Below are 22,218 nucleotides of genomic sequence, written 5' to 3'. Positions count from 1 at the left end.
GGACACAATCCAACGCAGTATTATAGGAAGAAACCTAGACTGGGACGTGTTGGAGGAGGAGTGGTGGAAAGACCGAAGAAAATGGAGAGGAACCATATTTGCCCCTACCTGGCTACAGCTGGATAAAGGGAAATGATGATGATGATGATCAAGTAATTCAGTTGGTGTTCAGTAGATTATGTTTTCTAGGTTAAGTAGGCTAGCTAGGTGTACTTTGTTTCAAATTTAGGTTTAGGAAATAATTTAGGTAATAATATCAACTTTTTTAATTTTTAATAAATATTTGTAGGTTCATTGGTATAATACCTACAAAGGCAGATTATCATAAGGAGTTGTAACTTCCGCAGCTTTTCTGGTATTTCGTATAGATATCCGTTCAAACTATCAAGAAGGTAATAATTTATTCAATTAAATAATACGATATGCCTGTAAACTTTGATTTAAAAAGAAGTTAAAAGAGAATACACGGTTTTTCACTGGATAATTAATCAACAGTCTTTGGATTGTTGACGATTATTGGCTGCACTCTGACAAGATCAAAGAGTATATGGAAGTTGAGTAAACAAATACAAGAATCAGCTGATTACTCTATACCGATAATTTGTAGTTCTAAGTCCCCGGCATACTTTGTACTTTCATTTATTCATCGAGTAACAGTTAATAATCAAATTCCTATATCCCAATAATATTGCAGTTCAAGTCCCCAGCATAGTTATGACAGAAGTTTTTACTTTTCAGCATTTAAGGAGACTTATTCTCCATCCTGCATAGTAGGGAAAATAATGGTAATCCAATAGCTGTAAAAATCATATAACCACATTTCATTTGAGAATTGTAGTGGAGATACGGTATATTACATAGTATCTTGCCTGCTGTATTCATGTGTACCTTTGTGTGTGTGTATCTTTTGTGTGTATCTATTAGAGCTTTTTTTTTCCAAGCTGCTTTACGTCACACCGACACAGATAGGTCTTATGGCGATGATGGGATAGGAAAGGGCTAGGAGTAGGAAGGAAGCGGTCGTGGCCTTAATTAAGGTACAGCCCCAGCATTTGCCTGGTGTGAAAATGGGAAACCACCGACAGTGGGGTTCAAACCCACTACCTCCCGGATGCAAGCTCACAGCTGCGTGCCCCTTACCACACGGCAAACTCACCCGGTATCTATTAGACCATAGTAGGATAAAATAGTACTAATAATTATCTGTCTACGCATTTAGCTTTGCTGGTAATTTTTGAGTAGTTCCTGCAAATTTTGAACTTGCAATTTTCATTTCTGTTTGTGCTAAGTAGTAACATAATAACTCATTCCTGGCTGCCAGCATTTCGCCCCAGTGTGTTAAGTTGGGCTCATCAGTTGGCGGATGGCACACCTAACAAGACGCATGCCTAGAGCATGGAAATTCTAAGTTCCCATGGAGGGAATTAGATAAGTTCCCCTGCATACACCCCAGCGTCAATGGGTAGGGTCCGACACATCCCACTCTGATGAGTCTAGTGTCAGACCTAAGACGAAACGCTGGTTAAAAGAGCAAACGCCTGAAAAGCCTTACATCTGATCTGCCTAGCGCATAAGGTGGAAGCCACTGCGTAGGCTACTTGGAGCCACAGGCAGTGTCAACGCACTATGAGACACATTGTCTCATTTTCTAGATCTCAATTTGCCAAATGTCAACTGGGAAGGTAATGCGAATGACAGGAAGCATGACGAACAAATGGCAAATAAGTTAATATGGGAAGGACAGCTGATACAGAAAGTGATGGAACCAACTACAGAGAAGAATATTCTTGATGTGGCGCTGGTAAAACCAGATGAGCTCTATAGAGAAACCGAAGTAACAGACGGTATTAGTGATCACGAAGCTGCTTTTGTCGTAGTTAAAAATAAATGTGATAGAAAAGTAAGACAATTAGGGAGTACTATATGGCTGATAAAGCAGGCATGGGGGAGTTTAAAAAAAGTAACTATGATCGATGGAAAACGGTAAATAAAAATGTGAAAATACTCTGGGTTCAATGCAACTGTTGAGGAATGTGAAAACAGGTTTCTATCTTTAAAGGTGGTAAGGAATGGTAAAAACCCACTTTATTATAACAAAGAAATAAAGAGATTAAGAAGCAGGTGCAGACTGGAAAGAAATAGAGTTAGAAATGGCTGTAAAAGTAAGAAGAAATTGAAGGAACTTACCGTATTTACGCAAATAATCCCCGCACCCTAACTTTAGGAGGGCTGATTTTGAAAAAAATGCCAACATTGACTCAAATACAACCTGCACCCCAATTTTGTGCCTCAATTTTTAAAAAAATATGCAGGTATTATTCGCGTAAATACAGTACCGGTACTAGGAAATTGAATCTAGCAAAGAAGTCAGCAAAGGATAACATGATGGTAGTAATACAAATTTTTGTGAAAAATGGAAGGGTATGTATAGGTACTTTAAGGCAGAAACAGGTTCCAAGAAGGACATTCCAAGAATCATTAATGAACAAGGGGAGTGTGGATGCGAGGAGCTTCAAAAGGCAGAAGTATTCAGTCGGCAGTATGTAAAGATTGTTGGTTACAAGGTGATATCCAGATAAAGGAGGTGACTAATACTAAAGAAGTACTAAAATTTACCTATGATAACAGTGACATAAGATACAAAAGTTGAAAATTAGAAAAGCAGCTAGAATTGATAAGAATTCTGGGGATATACTAAAGACAATGGTTCGGGATATATGGTAGTACCATATCTGAAGTACTTATTTGATTATTGTTTGCATAAAGGAGCTATACAAAATGAATGGAGAGTTGCTATAGTAGCCCCTGTGTATAAAAGAAAGGCTGAAAATAAAGCTGAAAATCAGTCTGACTTGTAAGATTTGGGAAAGCATTCTTTCTGATTATATTAGACATGTTTGCGAAACTAATAACTGGCTCGATAGAAGGCAGTTTGGGTTTAGGAAAGGTTATTCCACCGAAGTTATACTTGTAGGATTCCAGCAAGTTATAGCAGATATATTGGATTCAGGTCAAATGGACTGTATCGCGATTGACCTGTCTAAGGCACCTGATAGGGTGGATCATGGGAGACTACTGGCAGAAATGAGTGGAACTGGACTAGACCAGAGGTGCTCACGCTGTGCATTCCATCCCGCGAGCGCCCAACACTGCGATGAGTGCAGCGTATGCTATTGAATCACAGTGACATTGTGGGTACGTTACAGGCCGTGAAAGATGGGTGAAGTTCTCCCAGTCGCTCTCAATCACTGCTGCGATACCCGAGTTTGAAATGGAGGCAGAAAATGAAAGAAAGAGGTCAGAAATCCACGTCATTTTCAATCTATGTTGTAAGAAATAAGTTATTTATGTTCATTGCTGTTTATGTATTGATGATGATGATGCTTGTTGTTTAAATGGGCCTAACATCTAAAGTCATTGGCCCAGTTTATATATTTGGACTGGATACAATTAAGAGTTAGACGTACAACCTCGAATATTTTAATAATGTACTAATGAATCACAATTCTCACTATTACATTTCTAAAACTGCTTCTAGAAACATCTGTAATATAATATAATACAGAGTTAAGGTGGATAAGCTGTGGCTTGTGGTTGTTTGGGTTTAAATTATCTGATAAACTCACCAACAATCCAATCATGCTTACCGGAAATAAAATCAATGAGGTTATTTATTTGAAGGCTATCTGAAAATACATTTACATTGTTCTTGTTGTTGTACTTTAATTTTGGATAGTAAATACCTATGTCCTCACTTGTGATGAAACTCCCCCTCGTCATTTAGAGCCTAGCTATTATCATGGAACGCCTGTCAAATTTTAAATATTATTCTCAGAAATTTAGTGAACAGAGAAAGTCACGCAACACTATAACACTGTGCAAAATTATTGTTGCATTATGTAATTATATTACTTTTTTGCTTAATGAATAACAGGAATTTAACTATCTTTAAACGAAAATACTGTAATTCCCATTATAACGTGCCAGTTTTCTTGGAACGAATAAATATAAGAAAATAAAACTGACTGTTTATATTGATCACAGTATAAATCAAAGGGGGATATCTTGAAAAGGTAGGTTTTCTTGCGATTATAGCGTTGAAAAAAACAATACTGTACCTCAGTCAGCATTCGCTGAGTAGTGGAGGAGAGCTTCATACTCACAATCGAACTGTTCCCTTCCCTGCAAAGTGTGTTTGCTCTCTTGCTTCACTCTAACATATGCTTGCTGACCACATTTACGTCACGCGAGCCCGGCCGCAATGGGCTAGCCTCAACAGGTGCCCAGTTGAGCACCTCTGGACTAGCCAAAAGAGTGACTGAATGGGTTGCTATATTTCTAGAAAACAGATTTCAGAGAATTAGAGAAGGTGAAGGTTTATCTGACCCTGTAATAATTAAGAAGGGAATTCCTCAAGGCAGTATTTTCATGTTTTCTTATATATATATATATATATATATATATAAATGATATAAGTAAAGAAGTCGAACCAAACATAAGGCCTTTTGCGGATGATGTTATTCTGTATAGAGTAATAAATAAGATACAAGATTGTGAGCAACTGCGAAATGACCTCGATAATGTAGTGAGTTGGATAGCAGGCAATGGTTGATGATGACGGGGTTAAAAGAAGTCAGGTTGTGAGTTTCAGAAATAGGAAAAGTCCTCTCAGTTTTAATTACTGCATTGATGGTGTGAAATTTTCTTATGGGGATCACCGTAAGTACCTAGGTGTTAATACAAGGAAAGATCTTCATTGGGATAATCACGTAAATGGAATGGTTATGAGGGTGTTTACGGGTTGTAGTAAGGATGTAAAGGAGAGAGCATAATTATAAGTCTCTGATAAGATCCCAACTAGAGTATAGTTCCAGTGTATGGGACACTCACCAGGATTACTTGATCTGAGAACTGGAAAAATCCAAAGAAAAGCAGCTCGATTTGTTCTGGGTGATTTCTGACAAAAGAGTAGTGTTACGAAAATGTTGCAAAGTTTGGGCTGGGAAGACTTTGGAGAAAGGAGGAGAACTGCTTGACTAAGTGGTATGTAATTCCAATATAGTTGGTCCATTATTGGACATTTCATAAATGGTATGTTCTGAGCTGTCACTGGAGAGATGGCGTGGAATGACATTAGTAGACGAGTAAGTTTGCACAATTTGCTTTATGTCGCATCAACACAGATAGGTCTCATGGCGACGATGGGAGAGGAAAGAGCTAGGAGTTGGAAGGATGCGGATGTGGCCTTAATTAAGGTACAGCCCCAGCATTTACCTGGTGTGAAAATGGGGAAACCATGGAAAACCAAATTCAGGGCTGCCGACAGAATAAGTTTGAGTGGTGTCTTTAAAAGTAGGAAACATCACAATCTGAAGATAAAGTTGGAATTCAAGAGGACAAACTGGGGCAAATATTCATTTATAGGAAGGGGAATTAGGGATTGGAATAACTTACCAAGGGTGACGTTCAATAAATATCCAATTTCTTTGAAATCACTTAAGAAAAGGCTAGGAAAACATCAGACAGGGAATCTGCCACCTGGGTGACTACCCTAAATGTAGATCAGTAGTGACTGATGAAAATAGGCAACCGAAACAAAAATGGGTACCAAAACTCTGCTGTACAACCTTCATGATAATGGGACATTTAAATTTTTAACCTTCACTATCCATGTAGTATGGCATATACCATCAAATCATCTGAATGATTGATTTTCTTATGACAAGCGTTAGGTATGACCTGGAAAACCAATTCTGTGCTTATTATCCTAATGTGCTATCAGCCATCCGGCTAGTCCCTCACTGTGAAATGCCACCAATCTCACGTCCTCATAAGAAATTTGGTGTACCACATGACCATGCATCTAATGGTTCGCTTTAAACATTTGAGTGGTTCAACTTACAAAATTTCAACTAGCATGCGATGAATGTCTTCCCCAGGCAGAAATTCATCCACCAGAGCAGCGTGGTGCAGTCGGGCATTATCGTCCATTAAGAGGAAGTCTGAACCAACTGCACCTCTGATGTGTCGAACATGTGGTCTCAGTACCTCATCCCTGAATCTCCAAGCATTAACAGTGTTCTTCGCACCACCCATGAAGATGTGCAGGTCCGTACGGCCATTCAACATGATGCCGCCCCACACTATGACGCCACCACCACCATACTGGTTCCGCTCCACAATGTTCTTGCGGTTGTATCGACTACCCGGTTCTCTCCAGATTAATGGGCGACAGGAATCATTTTGCAAACTGAAGCGAGATTCATCTGTGAAGAGCACATGCCTCCATTCATTCATGGTCCAGTTTCGAAGTTGACGGCTCCACAGTAAACGGGACGCACACCGCTGGACGTCAGGCAAACAGCCCTGCTGTTCTGAGCCTCTGGTACACAGTTTGCTGGGAAACGGCAACCCCTGAGATGGCTGCAAGTTCCACCGGCAATTGTCTTGCAGGTGCACTCCGATTTCATCGGGCGGTTAAGGCCAGATATCGGTCCTGCTGTGGGGTGGTTACCCTTGGTTGACCTGGTATTGGCTTACGACTAACATCTCTTGTGTCTCAAAATCGTGTCCAAAGCCTGGAAATGACACTTTGTGGCATATTCAAGGATACAGCGACTTCGGTCTGTGTCTAGCCTGCTTCCAGGCGGCCGAGTATTCTACCCTGCAAAACGGGTCCGAATGGCATTGTTGTGCCTTTATGTTGTCACGTTCACCACGAAGCTACACTCCGCACACTATAACAGGGCAAACACGACTGAGGGAATATGGGGCGCAGGCAATGGCTGTGTTCACCTTGCGGTTACGCTGCTAGTCAAAGCAGGGAAAACTCCTTTCCTACACAGAGCGAACATGTAAGGTTGGTAGGTGCATATGTCGTGCGTTCGCGGTCTATTTCCTGTTGCCCTGCTTACTCGTAACTTATGCTTAACTTTTGGACACTAGTGTATTTCGGTATTTCCTGGAGGTGGCTAGCGAGTCAGATGACCGGGGATCTCCCAGCCGGCCTGGAGGACAGGGCCGGTCTTTCCGTGCATTGTTCTCGACGGTTGGTTTATCTGCAAGTTTTTGGGAGATACAATGAGAATGTTCTGCCTCTAGCCACTTCAGGAATATTCTGGTTCACATCAACCGTGCTATAAAAAGGGAGGCTAGCCGCAGACAGTTAGTAAGTATGGCGAGGGAAGCAACTGTGAATGTAATCGGAACAGCGCTAATGGTTGTTTTGTGAGTACTGTCCTGCTGTTTAGCACTGTTGAGCTGTTGCTGTTAATTAGTTCACTGCATTCGACTGTAAATCTCTGGAATCAAACGAAGGACCAGTCATCATGTGTTGTGTAGCCAGTCTCGCTGTGTTCAAACCCAGCTCTCTGCCTGCAGCTGCTGTATGGGGGGTGACTGGACTTGGATAAATGAAAGCAAGGGTTATAGCGAGCCCAGGTAATACCAATGGGCCAGACCACCTGCTGTGTAAAGGAAGAGAGACTTGTAAACAGACAGCAATTAATGAGAGTGGTCATTCATGGCCGAATGGAATTGTGTGTGTGTGTGTGTGTATTTATTGGGTCATCTGAAATAAATTACAGTAATAAAACAGATACTGTTTTGCTCGTAACAATACACACATACATACATAAAAGTTTTTGACGTATGGAAGCGATACAATCCCACCTCCTAATAAATTAGCATTCAGTGGAAATTAAGGGGAAAGTCAGCAAAATGAAATTATTAGGCATTACTAGCGTTTGGGCAGAAGGTGAAACAGCAGATGTAAAGGATTACTTAAATTTCCTATCAGGAGTGAAAAGTAGGCATAGTGTATGATTAGTCATCAAGAAAACTACGAAGTGCAGCATTATTGCTATTAGGTATATATATGAGTAACCAATGTGTTAACATATGCAGATTGCTTGAATTATATATATCACATGAATGATCAAAAAGCAACCCCCTCCAACAATGTAAGGGAAATTCTCCAACAAAAAATCCTTAGTCAGGTAATACATGAACCCCAACACACAAGAAGAACTTGTGTGAGGCATTTTAATATTGAAATTGAATTTTTAAAAAGAAGTATAATCGATCAAGTTCCAGAGAAGAGATCTAGACAAAATGTAGTGAATGTTCCTCACTGTATTATATCCAATTCAAATAAAAAATATTTTCCATGAAACACAAGCTAGGAAGAAAACACAATGGTAAAAGGCTTGAGAATCACTATATTTTCATACAAGAACATGTCCTCTTATACTCTATTGTCCAGCAGTGACATAAAATAAATTGTACAATCAATGAAACTGAAACATACTCTACTGGAACTTCTTCAGGTCATCTCTTATATTGATGTGAACAAACTTCCAGTTCAGACCTTATAAAAATTGAGGAATGATTGAAACTCCATCCAAAGAGTATTCCAAGTGCTTTCGACTTTGCATGCAGAAGAATCTGGTCATCTCTGGACAGTGTTGACCCTCAAAAATTAAAAGCAGATGAACATACATACCCATTATATTAGGATGCAATTCACCACTGTGGATAACTTACCAAACCACTGAACATACAAACTTGTGCCTGAACAATTCTTAAAAAGGATCAGCTCCTAGTGGAGCGACTGAAGAGATATGACAAGAGCATCTGAAGAAACATGGTACATGTGGACATCCACACACTAAAATTCTATTCCTGATACACTGTATGTAATATTATCATCATTAATAATAATGTATGAAAACAAATAATTCACTCGCACACAAAGATTTGGAAATAATCACTAGACTGACACTTACATCAATATCAACATCCATGTTGAGCTGAAGTTCTGAAGCATAAGTACGTAACGTCGTTTCATCTTTTACCTTGGCTTTAACATGGAGTGCTGTGGGCCTCCAGTTATCTGTTAAACTAATATCAAGTTCTATTTCAGGTATTGGTACTCGCCAATACTGGAATGTATTAAATTTGTTGTTGTCACTTAAATTAGTCTTCACACCACTTTCTGCATGTATACGCAACTGGCCACTTAAGTCACTCACACGCAGCTGTTGGCATTCTTGGTTTTCTGGAGTCTCTGCAGTTTCACTAGTAATATGTTTCTCAGTTTCTTCTCCTGAACCTGAAGAACAGTTTGTTCCAGAAGTCTCATTACTGTTAGCAGATGTACTTGCAGAGTAAATAGAATTCTCCTCCTGAACACATTGAACCACACCATCTGGGTTCAAAGCCAATATGCTCTGACTACCATTCTCCTCAGCCTCACTGCTACCAAGTCTGTAAACAAATAAACAAGAAATCAATGAAATACAAATTTCACAAAAGTAAAGTCATTTCATTATTATTTATAATAACTATATAATATTAATATTGCATCTCTTGGCAGATATCAGATAAATTATGGACACAGACAGAGTAGAAAGTGTACTAGAGACGGTGACAATATTCTTCAAGGAAGATAAAGCAAGAAGTGAAATTCATTTTAGTGATACCTCTACGGTATATCAAAAGTAACAATTTGATTTTGAGGCATTATAGCAGAGGTCATTATAAATATATCAAGGATAGGACCGCCGGGCTGAGTGGCTTAGTTGGTTGAGGAGCAAGCCTTCTGACCCCAACCTGGCAGGTTCCATCCTGGATCAGTCCGGTGGTATTCGAGTGTGCTCAAATACGTCAGCCTCGTGTCGCAGATTTACTGGCACGTAAGAGAATTCCTGCGGGACTAAATTCCAGCACTTCTGTGTCTCCAAAAACCGTAAAAGTAGTTAGTGAGGCATAAAGCAAATAACATTATTGTTACTATTATTATTCAAAGATAGGCCATTTTCCATTACAGGCAAACAGGTGCACATATTATCCACTGATATTAAACAAGACACCATATGAACAATGTTCAGTGCCTCTCTATTGTTCATAAAATTCAACAGTATATTCTCTATTTTTTCCTCTCCAAAGACAAAGTGACCTCTAGCGAACTAAATTCTAAAAGAAATTTGATGTAGTACTGTGAAAGTGGTGTACTGTTGCTAGCAATTATTCAGCATCAGACAATTTGATCAACATATGAAAGGGGTGGGCCACATTGTACCAGATCCATTGGCAGAGAGAGATCGATAACAATTTAGGCAATTCGATCCTTAGAAGAAATATTCTTAAAATTCTTGGAGATAATCTACGCTTCAATACACGAGGTCATCAGACAAGTTGACGATCATTTGGCTGTCTATTTGATCCTTCAAGGAAACAATACAATTTGCTTTACGTTGCACTGACACAGACAGGTCTTACGGCGATGATGAGGTAGGAAAGGGCTACGAGTGGGAAGGAAGTGGCCTTCATTAAGGCACAGACCCAGCATTTGCTTGGTATGAAAATGGGGAAACAACGAAAAATCATCTTCGGGGCTACCAACAGTGGGGTTCGAACCCATTATCTCCCTAATGCAAGCTCACAGCTGTGTGGTCCTAAATGCATGGCCAACTCGCTCAGTCCTTCAAGAAAACACTTTTTACAAGTAATGCTACACAGGAGTTTAGAACACATTGCCTTTTAAATGCCCTCATCGTGTGGGAGTTCCAGCCATGAATATTATACATTACACAAATTGTGCAAACTTCCTTCCGTACACCTTATGGAGAGAAGAAAGCACTGTTTACTCATGAAAGTATGTTCAGTTCCCATTTCTAGTTCACAAAAGTCCACACACAACACATGACATAATCTGTACATTGGACATTAAATGTCTGGACTGGTATTATCAGTACCAGGATAGTTAGACTACCTTTTTCCAGGACATCTGATATATTCTTCAACCTAGTGTGTTCCCGCAAGTGCAGAGTCCATTGTTCAGATCTCGGATGAAAACTTTGTTTGATCAAATGCACATTCTGGGTGCTGGCCAACATTCTGCAAATCCTTATTTAGGTATCTATTGGAGCATTTGCATTTCCATGGCACGGAGATGGTTCTTGGTGTTGCTGTCCAACATGCTGCATACAGTGCAACAGAGCAACAGGGCAGATGACTGACACGTAGATTTGAGGTGGATTAGCACTCATCTGATACAGAGTACACCACTGAATTCCCACCAGTGCATAGGTCTTATGGCGATTAGCATTAACTTTTGCTCACAAATTGCCACTGATACTACCATCAGTTTGGAGATGGGAGCCAAGATATTAGAAAATTTCCACCTTCTAAGTGTTTCCCATTGATCTGAAGGGCATTTCAAGTTCTTAAGGATTTAAACAGCAATAAACATGTTTCTACATTTCTAAATATTTTTGAGTGTGACTTGATAGAATCTGGTGATATTCTTTCAAGAACGAAACATGCAATTCAATTTTAATTAAGGTGCTTTCTCTTTTCAGGTATAATGTTACCATATGTTTTCTGTTTCAGGTACTTTATAAATTTATTTATTCAGAATTGGTTTTGACAGACTGAGAAACCCAACAATTATAAATTTATTAAAGCTGTAAAATAAAATATTATTAAGGGAGACTATCTGAATATTGTTTACGTAAGATCACTAATTGCTACACTTTAATATATTTCAGAATGCTATGTATCTCCTGCACAGCAACAAGGATATCTCAGTACATGCTTACATGTAAATTAGAAATAGATTCTCTTTCCCAACGAGGAAGCAAAAGGATAGCTATGAAATATATTCACGAAATAGTAACTCCGATGCCTCGCAGAGATTTCATAATAGTTATACTTTACAAAAGTGAATCAGTCATTCTAGAGCTCATATAAGTGACGTACCTGCATTCAAGTTTCTCTGGATTCATGAGCACTAAATCTCCATGCTGATTGTAGCCTAATCCTGTGACACTAAGATCAGCAAAAGTAGAGATAAAGGGCCCAAGAGCTTTGAAGGCGGACATTCGGACCCATCGTGACTGGTCCACAAGTAAGTTTGCAAATACAGGTGCCAGTGTATTCTTGCGAACAGATAAGGAACATGCACAGGAAACAGAAACAAAGACTTCCGCTGTTGACTTGCGCACTCCCCATACATCGTCTGCACACAGGTCTACAAAACGAGGCAGCTGAAATTAGAACCATTGATGATTAGACAACTAATAAATGCATACACACACACTTATCAAACTTTCATATATTTTTAATGAATATCTACATGTCACAACAACTCACTGTCCATTTATGGTTACCTGTTTCAAAGTAACATTGGAATATAAGTGCGCACAGTGTAATTAATTACAGACACGATAATTACAAGAATGATCAAGATATAAGTACCTATTAAGATGACAAAAGCATAGAGTATTCCATTTTAAAATGATCCAAACTTGTAACCTTTACATAAATTGTTTCTCCAATTGATGGCCTGAATCCCAAATGCATTTGAATGTTTTTTCATACTACAGTAGATTAACAGAAAATCCTCTGTGTGGAAAAAGTACACTCCCCTCCAAAAAAAGCATTAAAACTTGATATTTTAAAGAGAATATCAGTTTAAGGTAGAAAAATTTATTTTAATTTTAAAAACATCATTACAGAATAAAATAATCTTTGCATACTTATTCCAAAGATAACAATGCTTAAAATATTTTGATTTAAGAAGATACCCTTTTTTAAAATTAAATAAAGCAGAATCTGGCAGATTTCCTGATTACCAAAATTAATGAATTAAATTATGAAAGTTTAAAAATGTACTGCAACTTGTTGGATGTTGATTACATGATCAAAAGGAGGTATTGCCCCCCCCGGCTGAATTGAGTACACAAATCTTCTAGGTATGTTCCTGATCAAGCCCCAGAATTCAATGATGGCATGGCAATTCTATGGCAGAATGGTATCAGATTTTAAAATGTGCTGTTTCTATATATGGTCAAAGCTGGTGAAGCACTGAAAGTTATATGTCCCAAATTGATTCACTTCATCTGAGCAGCCCATGCCATTCATCAGTGTACAGAACTTATTGAACCTAGTCACCCGAAAGTGGACCTCTTGATATCATGAATGTAGAAAGGTTTTTTGAAGGCTTTTAGTGGGATGCATATTCTTGAGACACATGTACCCTGATATGGCACTGCTACCCAAACCAATCATAACTTGATAGGCACCACGGTCAGATGCAGAAGTATACTATCCAGTTAAAACTGAAGCTAACAAGAATGTATGACGTGTTTCAGACTCTGACAGTGCTGCTTCAGTTGAATTCGCTAGGTCAATTGTTGGTGACAAAATAGTGAAGAATGACATAAATCCAAACAAACTTCTCCTGCCCCACAACAGTATTAAAAGCTCTCCAAAAGCAAAAAACACACACTACCCAAAAGCCCCCAACAGCCTTCCCACTGTAAGGGATGTGACTGAATGTCTCAAATGCTACACTTGAAAAGTTGGGGAAGTTGCAAAAGTGAAGTTAAACACAGTGCTAGCCAAGCATCCAGGATATAAATTATATGTGCAAAACCAGTGCAATTTTCAGTGGTGAATCAACTGTGAAATTGCCTGGATTTACCTCCTGAAGACGTTGCAAGGTTTAGAATGATCCCTATAACTTCCTGTGATGTTGAGTGGAGTTTCGGTCAGTACAAAGTAATTGTAAGTGACAACAGATGCAGTTTCACTTCAAATACCTATGCAAATTACGAATGTCCCCCTTAAAGCTACATAAGTCATTACCCATATTACTACTGAACAAACATAAATTATCAATCAAGTTGCTCGTCTACACAGATAAGGATACCAATTCCCAGATCAACTCAAGACCATCGGCTGCTGTAGGAACGATGAAATAGTTCGGCGTCAACCACAGCAGTTTTGCTGTGTAATTTAGTTTCAAGTTTTGGATATGTCGTTTGGACCTCATCAAGGTTTTAATTTTTTTTTGTTAGTGGCTTTACGTTGCACCAACACAGATAGGTCTTACGGCGACGATGGGATAGGAAAGGGCTAGGAGTTGGAAGGAAACGGCCGTGGCCATTTTGCCTGGTGTGAAAATGGGAAACCACGAAAAACCATCTTCAGGGCTGCCGACTGTGGGATTCGAACCCACTATCTCCCAGATGCAAGCTCACAGTCGCGTGCCTCTAACCGCACAGCCAACTCGCCGGGTAATGTTTTAAATTAAGACTGTAAATTGTGTCATTGTGTTTATATTATTATTGGTTGTATGTGTGCTTATGTCTTCCAATTGGAGCATGGCTGAAGAAGACCCAATATACACTGACTGACAGAGCAAATGCAACACCAAGAAGGAGTGGTTCGAAAGGGATGAAAGTTGGGGAAAAAACAGAGACGGCACGGACGAATAATTGATGTTTATTTCAAATCGATATGCAGGTTACACAATGCGCACGGCATCGACTCAGTAGGATGTAGGACCACCGCAAGCGGCAATGCACGCAGAAACACGTCGAGGTACAGAGTCAATAAGAGTGCGGATGGTGTCCTGAGGGATGGTTCTCCATTCTCTGTCAACCATTTGCCACAGTTGGTCGTCCGTACGAGGCTGGGGCAGAGTTTGCAAACGGCGTCCAATGAGATCCCATACGTGTTCGATTGGTGAGAGATCCGGAGAGTACGCTGGCCACGGAAGCATCTGTACACCTCGTAGAGCCTGTTGGGAGATGCGAGCAGTATGTGAGCGGGCATTATCCTGCTGAAACAGAGCATTGGGCAGCCCCTGAAGGTACGGGAGTGCCACCGGCCGCAGCACATGCTGCACGTCGCGGTGGGCATTTAACGTGCCTTGAATACGCACTAGAGGTGACGTGGAATCATACGCAATAGCGGCCCAAACCACGATGCCGCGTTGTCTAGCGGTAGGGCGCTCCACAGTTACTGCCGGATTTGACCTTTCTCCACGCCGACGCCACACTCGTCTGCGGTGACTGTCACTGACAGAACAGAAGCGTGACTCATCGGAGAACACGACGTTCCGCCATTCCCTCATCCAAGTCGCTCTAGCCCGGCACCATGCCAGGCGTGCACGTCTATGCTGTGGAGTCAATGGTAGTCTTCTGAGCGGACGCCGGGAGTGCAGGCCTCCTTCAACCAATCGACGGGAAATTGTTCTGGTCGATATTGGAACAGCCAGGGTGTCTTGCACATGCTGAAGAATGGCGGTTGACGTGGCGTGCGTGGCTGCCACCGCTTGGCGGCGGATGCACCGATCCTCTTGTGCTGACGTCACTCGGGCTGCGCTTGGACCCCTCGCACGTGCCACATGTCCCTGCGCCAACCATCTTCGCCACAGGCGCTGCACCGTGGACACATCCCTATGGGTATCGGCTGCGATTTGACAAAGCGACCAACCTGCCCTTCTCAGCCCGATCACCATACCCCTCGTAAAGTCGTCTGTCTGCTGGAAATGCCTCCGTTGACGGCGGCCTGGCATTCTTAGCTATACACGTGTCCTGTGGCACACGACAACACGTTCTACAATGACTGTCGGCTGAGAAATCACGGTACGAAGTGGGCCATTCGCCAACGCCGTGTCCCATTTATCGTTCGCTACGTGCGCAGCACAGCGGCGCATTTCACATCATGAGCATACCTCAGTGACGTCAGTCTACCCTGCAATTGGCATAAAGTTCTGACCACTCCTTCTTGGTGTTGCATTTGCTCTGTCAGTCAGTGTATATGGAGTCGAAACGAGTCCCAGTTTTATAAGACAATATACATTCTAATGGTATTGAATAGGTGGACCCTTCCTACCCTTTGATAGTGATCAATTGTCAATACGGACCATAATGAAATTCATAACTTATGATTCTGAAACATGCCATCAAATCCAGTGGCAAGGATTTTCTACATTTAAGCGCTCTCTATACGTCAGCTGACCTTACCAGGGTTTTAATTACACAACTGTGGACGTACAACCTAAGCATCAGTTCAAATGCAACACACACCCTACCCAACACTCCCAAAGTAATGTTCATACTCTAGCTAAATTTCTGCTTTGCAGCACAGCAAAATCATACATACATACATACATACATACATACATACCCACAAAAATGAATCCTAACACAGTAATTTCTAATTAATGTCGGCAGAATTGTGCATTAAATATTGTCCCCACATTCATGCTAACTGCATTGTAGGTGTATGGCAGCATTATTGCTACCATTATTGGGCATCACTGGATGTTCTTTATAATGCAGTAATTAGCTGAATGCCTCCTGGTAACATCTTATTCAGTATTGTGTCATGTTACTGTACTGAAAATTAATCATCAATATCACCTTGTGGAAATGTTAAAAATTTGTGACATTAGCGGAAAACACCTCGATGACACAAAAGACAAAGTGCTTCATGTGTTGTTAGTGTGCTGTGGTAAATTAAATTTTGAAGTGATACTGAGAAACCATGTCCCTTTTATTGTTGAAGGAAGGAAACTGTGGCTGAAAGCGCAAGATTACACAAAAAACAAGACCATGCACTCATTAGGAAGCGTAAAATAAACCCCAGACTCTTGACCTAAACAAACATTTAAGTCAGAGTGGGCGAAATATCCACATTACAACTGTTCACCAATCTGATGGACCAGCACAGAGACAGCTCCTGATGGATGCTATGCACAAAATGTGACTGATATGGATTAAACTACATAATACTGGACTCTGGAAGATTGGAAGATAATATTTTCAGATGAAAGCCATTTTGAAGTTTATGGTCTGCATGTTCCTTATGTGTGTAAAGAAACATCAGGTAAAACCTCACAGCCCATATTGAACAAACACCTAAACATCCCCCAAAAGTGATGTTATGAAGATATTTTATCTACAAGAATCTGAGACCCTTAGTCCCATTGTGCGTATGATGAACAGCGACCAGTAACATCAACATCCTTTGAAGGAGAGTATTACCCGAGTTCCATAAACTCTCCCCAGATACTGAAAGTGTTCTTCAATTATTTTTTTGTTATTGTTTTTACGTCCCGCTAACTACTTTGATGGTTTATGGAGCTGCCAAGGTGCCGGAATTTTGTCCCACAGGACTTCTGTTATGTGCCAGTATAAATCAACTGACACAGGGCTGACGTATTTGAGCCCCTTCAAATACCACCGGACTGAGCACGGATCAAACCTGACAACTCTGGCTCATAAAGCCAGCGCCTAGGCAGTTTTTCAACAAGATCTTGCAACATGCCATACATCCAAAAAGTCAACAAATACTTTGAAGACAAAACACTGAAGTGTTTCCTCGGCCTGGCAACTAATCCGATATCAAACCGATCAAAAATTTATAGGCTTTTTAAAGAAGAGAATGCAGAAACTGGATAGATCAATTAAAATGAACATCACATGTTCACTTATGAAGGTGTGTTTCATAATAAAATAAAATAATAACCGGAAATACAGTTCCAAAAGAGTTGACGTAAGCGAAAAATGATTAAATGGAAAATCATCAGTATAACAGGCAGGCAACTATATGCTAACGATGAACCCCTGCATAGTCTACAAAAGAATTTTAATATGATGATGATGACGATTATAACTGAATCAACACTGGAAAATATAGCTTCCTTCATAAAAAATAATGAAAAATATTCACATTTCACCACTGTTTAAAGGGTGATGCATTATTAACTCTTGCACAATATTGTTTAATTGCCTGCTATGGAACTTATGGGTGTACTAACCACCATAGCAACCTTTTGAAACTAATGAACAAAAACAATATCTCTGGAACCATGCAATTGCTTTGCATAATACTTTTACTGCATTTAGTGCATTTATGGAGTATTTGATACCTTAATTTGTAAAGTAATATCATTACAGTTTCTTTAAGTTTTTTCCTGGCAGATTGCAGAAAACATTCATGATGCATTATGCCCTAAATCACCAAAGGTACAAATGTCAATATTTTTGTGCTGTATCCTCAATGTGAGAGAAGTAATCTGATCTAACAAAATTAATTGCACCTCAACTAAAATAACTTTTTTAAAGAATACATTTTTGTTGCGTTTTCACAAAAATATTTTCAATGGAGAAGTTTCATCCCACTAAGTTTAAAAAAAATGTGGAATGAGGCACAACTATGAAATGATAGACGATCACTAGACTGAAATGAGCTAAGAGAGAGTGGGCACACAAAACAAGGAATGAGAGCACATGGTGCCCACCACCAAGTAATAGTTGTTGCTATTTGCTTTAGGTCGCACCGACACATATGTCTTACGGCGACGATGGGATAGGAAAGGCATAGGAATTGGAAGGAAGCAGCCGTGGGCTTAATTGAGGTACAGCCCCAGCATTTGTCTGGTGTGAAAATGGGAAACCACGGAAAACCATCTTCAGGGCTGCCAACAGTGGGGCTCGAACCCACTATCTTCCGATTACTGGATACTGGCCGCACTTAAGCTATCGAGTTTGGTACCAATTAATAGACGACAAAGCACACCAAATTACACGCACTCTTTCTCATGAACTAATCACCCCCTTAAGCTGGGATTCGTGCCACGTGAATCTTTGAACTACTGTTTCCAGTTCTTACGCTAAAGCTTACCAAGGCAACGACTACCCCAGTTTTCACTACATTGTGAAACCACATATGCAAATACAAGAACATCACTTTCATTTTGTAAAAAAAACATATGGGAGGTGTCTTCTCCATTAGTAAACTACAATATGAAAAAATAAATATATATAAAGTCACTGAATGTAAAATACATTCTTTTGAGTCCTTAGTGGAAAAGCTTGAAAATAATATGGGTACAGCGGCACATAAATGTTCCACATGACTAAGAGGTTAAAGGAAAGATAGGCTGATGTAAACCCAGATTACAATGGTTAAGAACAGCACAGAGAGACAGGACTTGAACTGTAATAGAGCAACGAATCAGGAGTGGTGGAAGATAATAGTAAAATGGAGAGAAACCATATCTTCTAATCTGGCTCCATTTGGATAAGAGGGAATAACACACACTTTATCATGAACTCTTTACGGTAGGTATCTTTTTACAGATAATTTACAACTTCTCCTGATATGGCATTCTTCCATGAAGAGGTAAATCATACCACAGCATTAAAAAGTTACAAACTCTTTTTCCTAACGGTTTAACATCGCACTAGCACATCGGAAGGGAAAGGACTAGGACTGGGAAGGTAGCGGCCATGGACTCAACTGAGGTGCTTAGAATAGCAGAGGCATATGTGCCAAAGTATGCTTTCTTTTTTTCCTTGCAACATATAGCATGAAGTGTACTCTTTCATGGCTGTTAATTGTGAATGGTCCATACGCCTTGGTTATGAGCAAAACCTCAATTTGAATACAGCATGTCGTACAACCTTACACGCTGCAGCTCAATCTCGAGAATAGCAAAAGCATATGAGACAGCCTACTGGCCGGTTGCTGTCCTGTGATAACAACAGGGCAATAAATCTTAACAGAAGGTGGTGTTTGTTTTCAGCTTTCTCAATACTAAAAAATCATTTGATGTTTACAAAAACATTACAATGATATTAAAAGGTACTAGTTTCGGTCCACTGTGGACCATCATCAGCCTAGCCAAATTACAACAGTAAAAGACTGACAGTAAAAGAGTGACTCCGTAAGTTGCATTCAATACAGCAAGTTTGTTCCACGCAACGCAAGGTTCATTGGTGTCCCGATTGAACTGAGACTACTTCTGTTTAACACAGAAAGCCTTTCATTCCACCATAGAACAGGTTCAACTTTTTAATCTTGTGCTGGTCTCATCGGACAGCCTATCTCATCAAGAGTTTTTACGTGACTTCACAAGATTTTACTTGCCATTGTGAACACTTCTGTTACTTTTATCATTATTCGCAAATACGGTTTTTCACTTTTATCTGTCATTCCACCACCATCCCATCCTTCTAGATCCTCTCTCATTTCTCCACACTATTTTAATCACTATGTCTTTTACTGTTGTAATTTGGCTAGGCTGATGATGGTTCCACAGTGGACCGAAACTAGTACCTTTTAATATCATCGTAATGTTTTTGTAAAAACATCAAATTATTCTTTAGTATTGAGAAGGTGGAATATTAAAATTTTGTATTTACTTTAAGCATAGTCTCAACTCAATACGGAACCTAACAATGAAGTTTATTACTTTTAATTTTGTTTTCAGCACGTCAACGCTCAAATTCCTTAAGCATTTTTATTGATATTTGTCGTTTTAGATTTAATCTTTCTAATAATGTTTTTAATGCTATTTGCTTTACGTCCCACTAACCACTTTTATGGTTTTCAGAAATGCCGAGGTGCCGGAATTTTGTCCCACAGGAGTTCTTTTACATGCCAGTAAATCTACTGACACGAGGCTGACATAGTTTGAACACCTTCGAGTACCACCGGACTGAGCCAGGATCAAGCCTGCCAAGTTGGGTTCAGAAGGCCAGCGCCTCAACTGCCTGAGCCACTTTCTTGTATTTGTTTGAAAGTCAGCTTCTCGTTCAGCTATTTGCTTCAAAAGCTAGTTATAACATCATTCTCGGTATCATGCAGTTCCTATAGTCATATTTATTTTGTATATTTAGTGTTGTGTATTCATATTTGTGCTTTTAACCATTACCATTCAAGGAAGGAAACTTTTAGTGAAGACTTTTCATTATTATTTACTTTTATCAAGCACAAACAATGAGTAATACAGACAGTGCTTCTCCTTCTCATAACATAAGTCATCCTAGAAATCGCCTTGTACAGAAAAACAAATGGAAAGTAAACGTAACCCAAAAAAAATAACAAGTTCTCATACTGGTTTTTCACTTCACCTTCGCACAGCAAGACTGACTACCCTCTCACTCAAGTTGATTCTGACAAATACAGATATCAACTCACTCTATCCCACTCTCTACATTAACTTACTGCACTGTCTCTCTCTGTCACTGTCTCACTAACCGAACGACTTCACAACGGAGTCCAACACCGACTGTCTGCCACCTCAATATATATACTGTTCAACAAACAGTTTAGAAATATAGACTTCTGGAAATGTTCATGCAACACTCTGAACGGAAAACAATCAAACATACATGGACAATCAATCGATCAACCGACCGACCTCTTGATTGGAATTGATCAAACTCGAATGTTCAATTACCGTTTCTAAACACACATGGACATGTCTATGAAATTCCTAATGTTTCTGCATATATCTGGATAATAAATCATAACTGTAAGTTTACAGGAACCTCCATATGTAATAGAATGATAGTGGATTATACCCAATATACGAATATTACAGTTTTCTACAGTTTTTTACTACACAGATTTTGAGGTTATACAAATGTACAATACATATTTACAGAATATGGTCATAATTAACATTTAATAAAATATATTAATAATACATATTTGAGGTTATACAAACATAAAAGGCCGTTTTGAAAGTGGGTCGAGATGAAATTGATAAAATATTTCAACAATTTTGGTAAATATAGGATTTCAATTTCCAGAACAGCTATTTAATAATGTTATTGGCTTTACATGCCACTAACTAATTTTACAGTTTTCGGAGACACCAAGGTGCCAGAATTTAGTTCCGCAGGAGTTCTTTTACATGCCAACAAATCTACCGACACGAGGCTGACGTATTTGAGCACCTTCAAATACCACCGGACTGAGTCAGGATCGAACTTGCCAAGTTGGCGTCAGAAGGCCAGCGCCTCAACCGTCTGAGCCACTCAGCCCTGTGAACAGCTATTTAAATAAACTAATGACTGTGGATGTAAAAAGATCACGTGTAACAGACAGACCTTCTTGCAGATGCACACAGTAGTTTATAAATTCATTCATTTAAATAAAAGTTATTGCACAGTAGCTTTTTGGAACATTCATGGTCTGAGTGAAGAGAAAAATATAGAGACTGTGTACTGTTTGTGACAAAGTTAGAGGAAATGGGACCATAGATATATTGATGGAGATCATCACAGCCATCAAGAAAAGACTAGAAAATACCCAATTCAGACAGAGAAAACCTAATCACACACACACAAACAGTTTCCTTGCCTTATCCAGTCATGACAGCAGAGCTAAAAGTCCACACAGGAAACAGTTGGCCTCTGATTTAAGCATCTCCAAAATGTACAAAGCCTATTGTGATTGGGTTGTTGAAAATCATGCTAAATATTGCCCAGTTTCTGGGTCATTCTACCGCCAGATTTTAAACTCTGAATTTAGTCTTCAATTTTCACCTCCCATGTCCGACACCTGCATCTACTGTGAAAAAACAAAGCGACAACTGGAGACAATGAGAGAAATCGTCGATTC

At 39.6% G+C, this 22,218-nt stretch overlaps 1 protein-coding gene across 6 annotated transcripts in view; it reads right to left on the bottom strand.

The window, feature by feature from the left end:
• The window catches only part of LOC136864144 (serine/threonine-protein phosphatase 4 regulatory subunit 1), a 1,196,145-nt gene that overhangs the window by 98,065 nt on the left and 1,075,862 nt on the right, over positions 1-22,218 (bottom strand). For all 6 annotated transcript variants that reach the window (XM_068226182.1, XM_068226183.1, XM_067140780.2 and 3 more), the window contains 2 exons: positions 11,764-12,050; positions 8,787-9,267 (listed from right to left, as the gene is read on the bottom strand). In XM_068226182.1, the coding sequence (XP_068082283.1) occupies positions 8,787-9,267; positions 11,764-12,050 (768 nt within the window). The remainder of the gene's footprint in view (positions 1-8,786; positions 9,268-11,763; positions 12,051-22,218) is intronic.

Source organism: Anabrus simplex, chromosome 2 (assembly GCF_040414725.1).
Source record: "Anabrus simplex isolate iqAnaSimp1 chromosome 2, ASM4041472v1, whole genome shotgun sequence".
In the NCBI taxonomy this organism is placed as follows: domain Eukaryota; kingdom Metazoa; phylum Arthropoda; class Insecta; order Orthoptera; family Tettigoniidae; genus Anabrus; species Anabrus simplex.
Note: the sequence above shows the minus strand (reverse complement) of the source record. Positions and strands in the feature narration are given on the sequence as shown.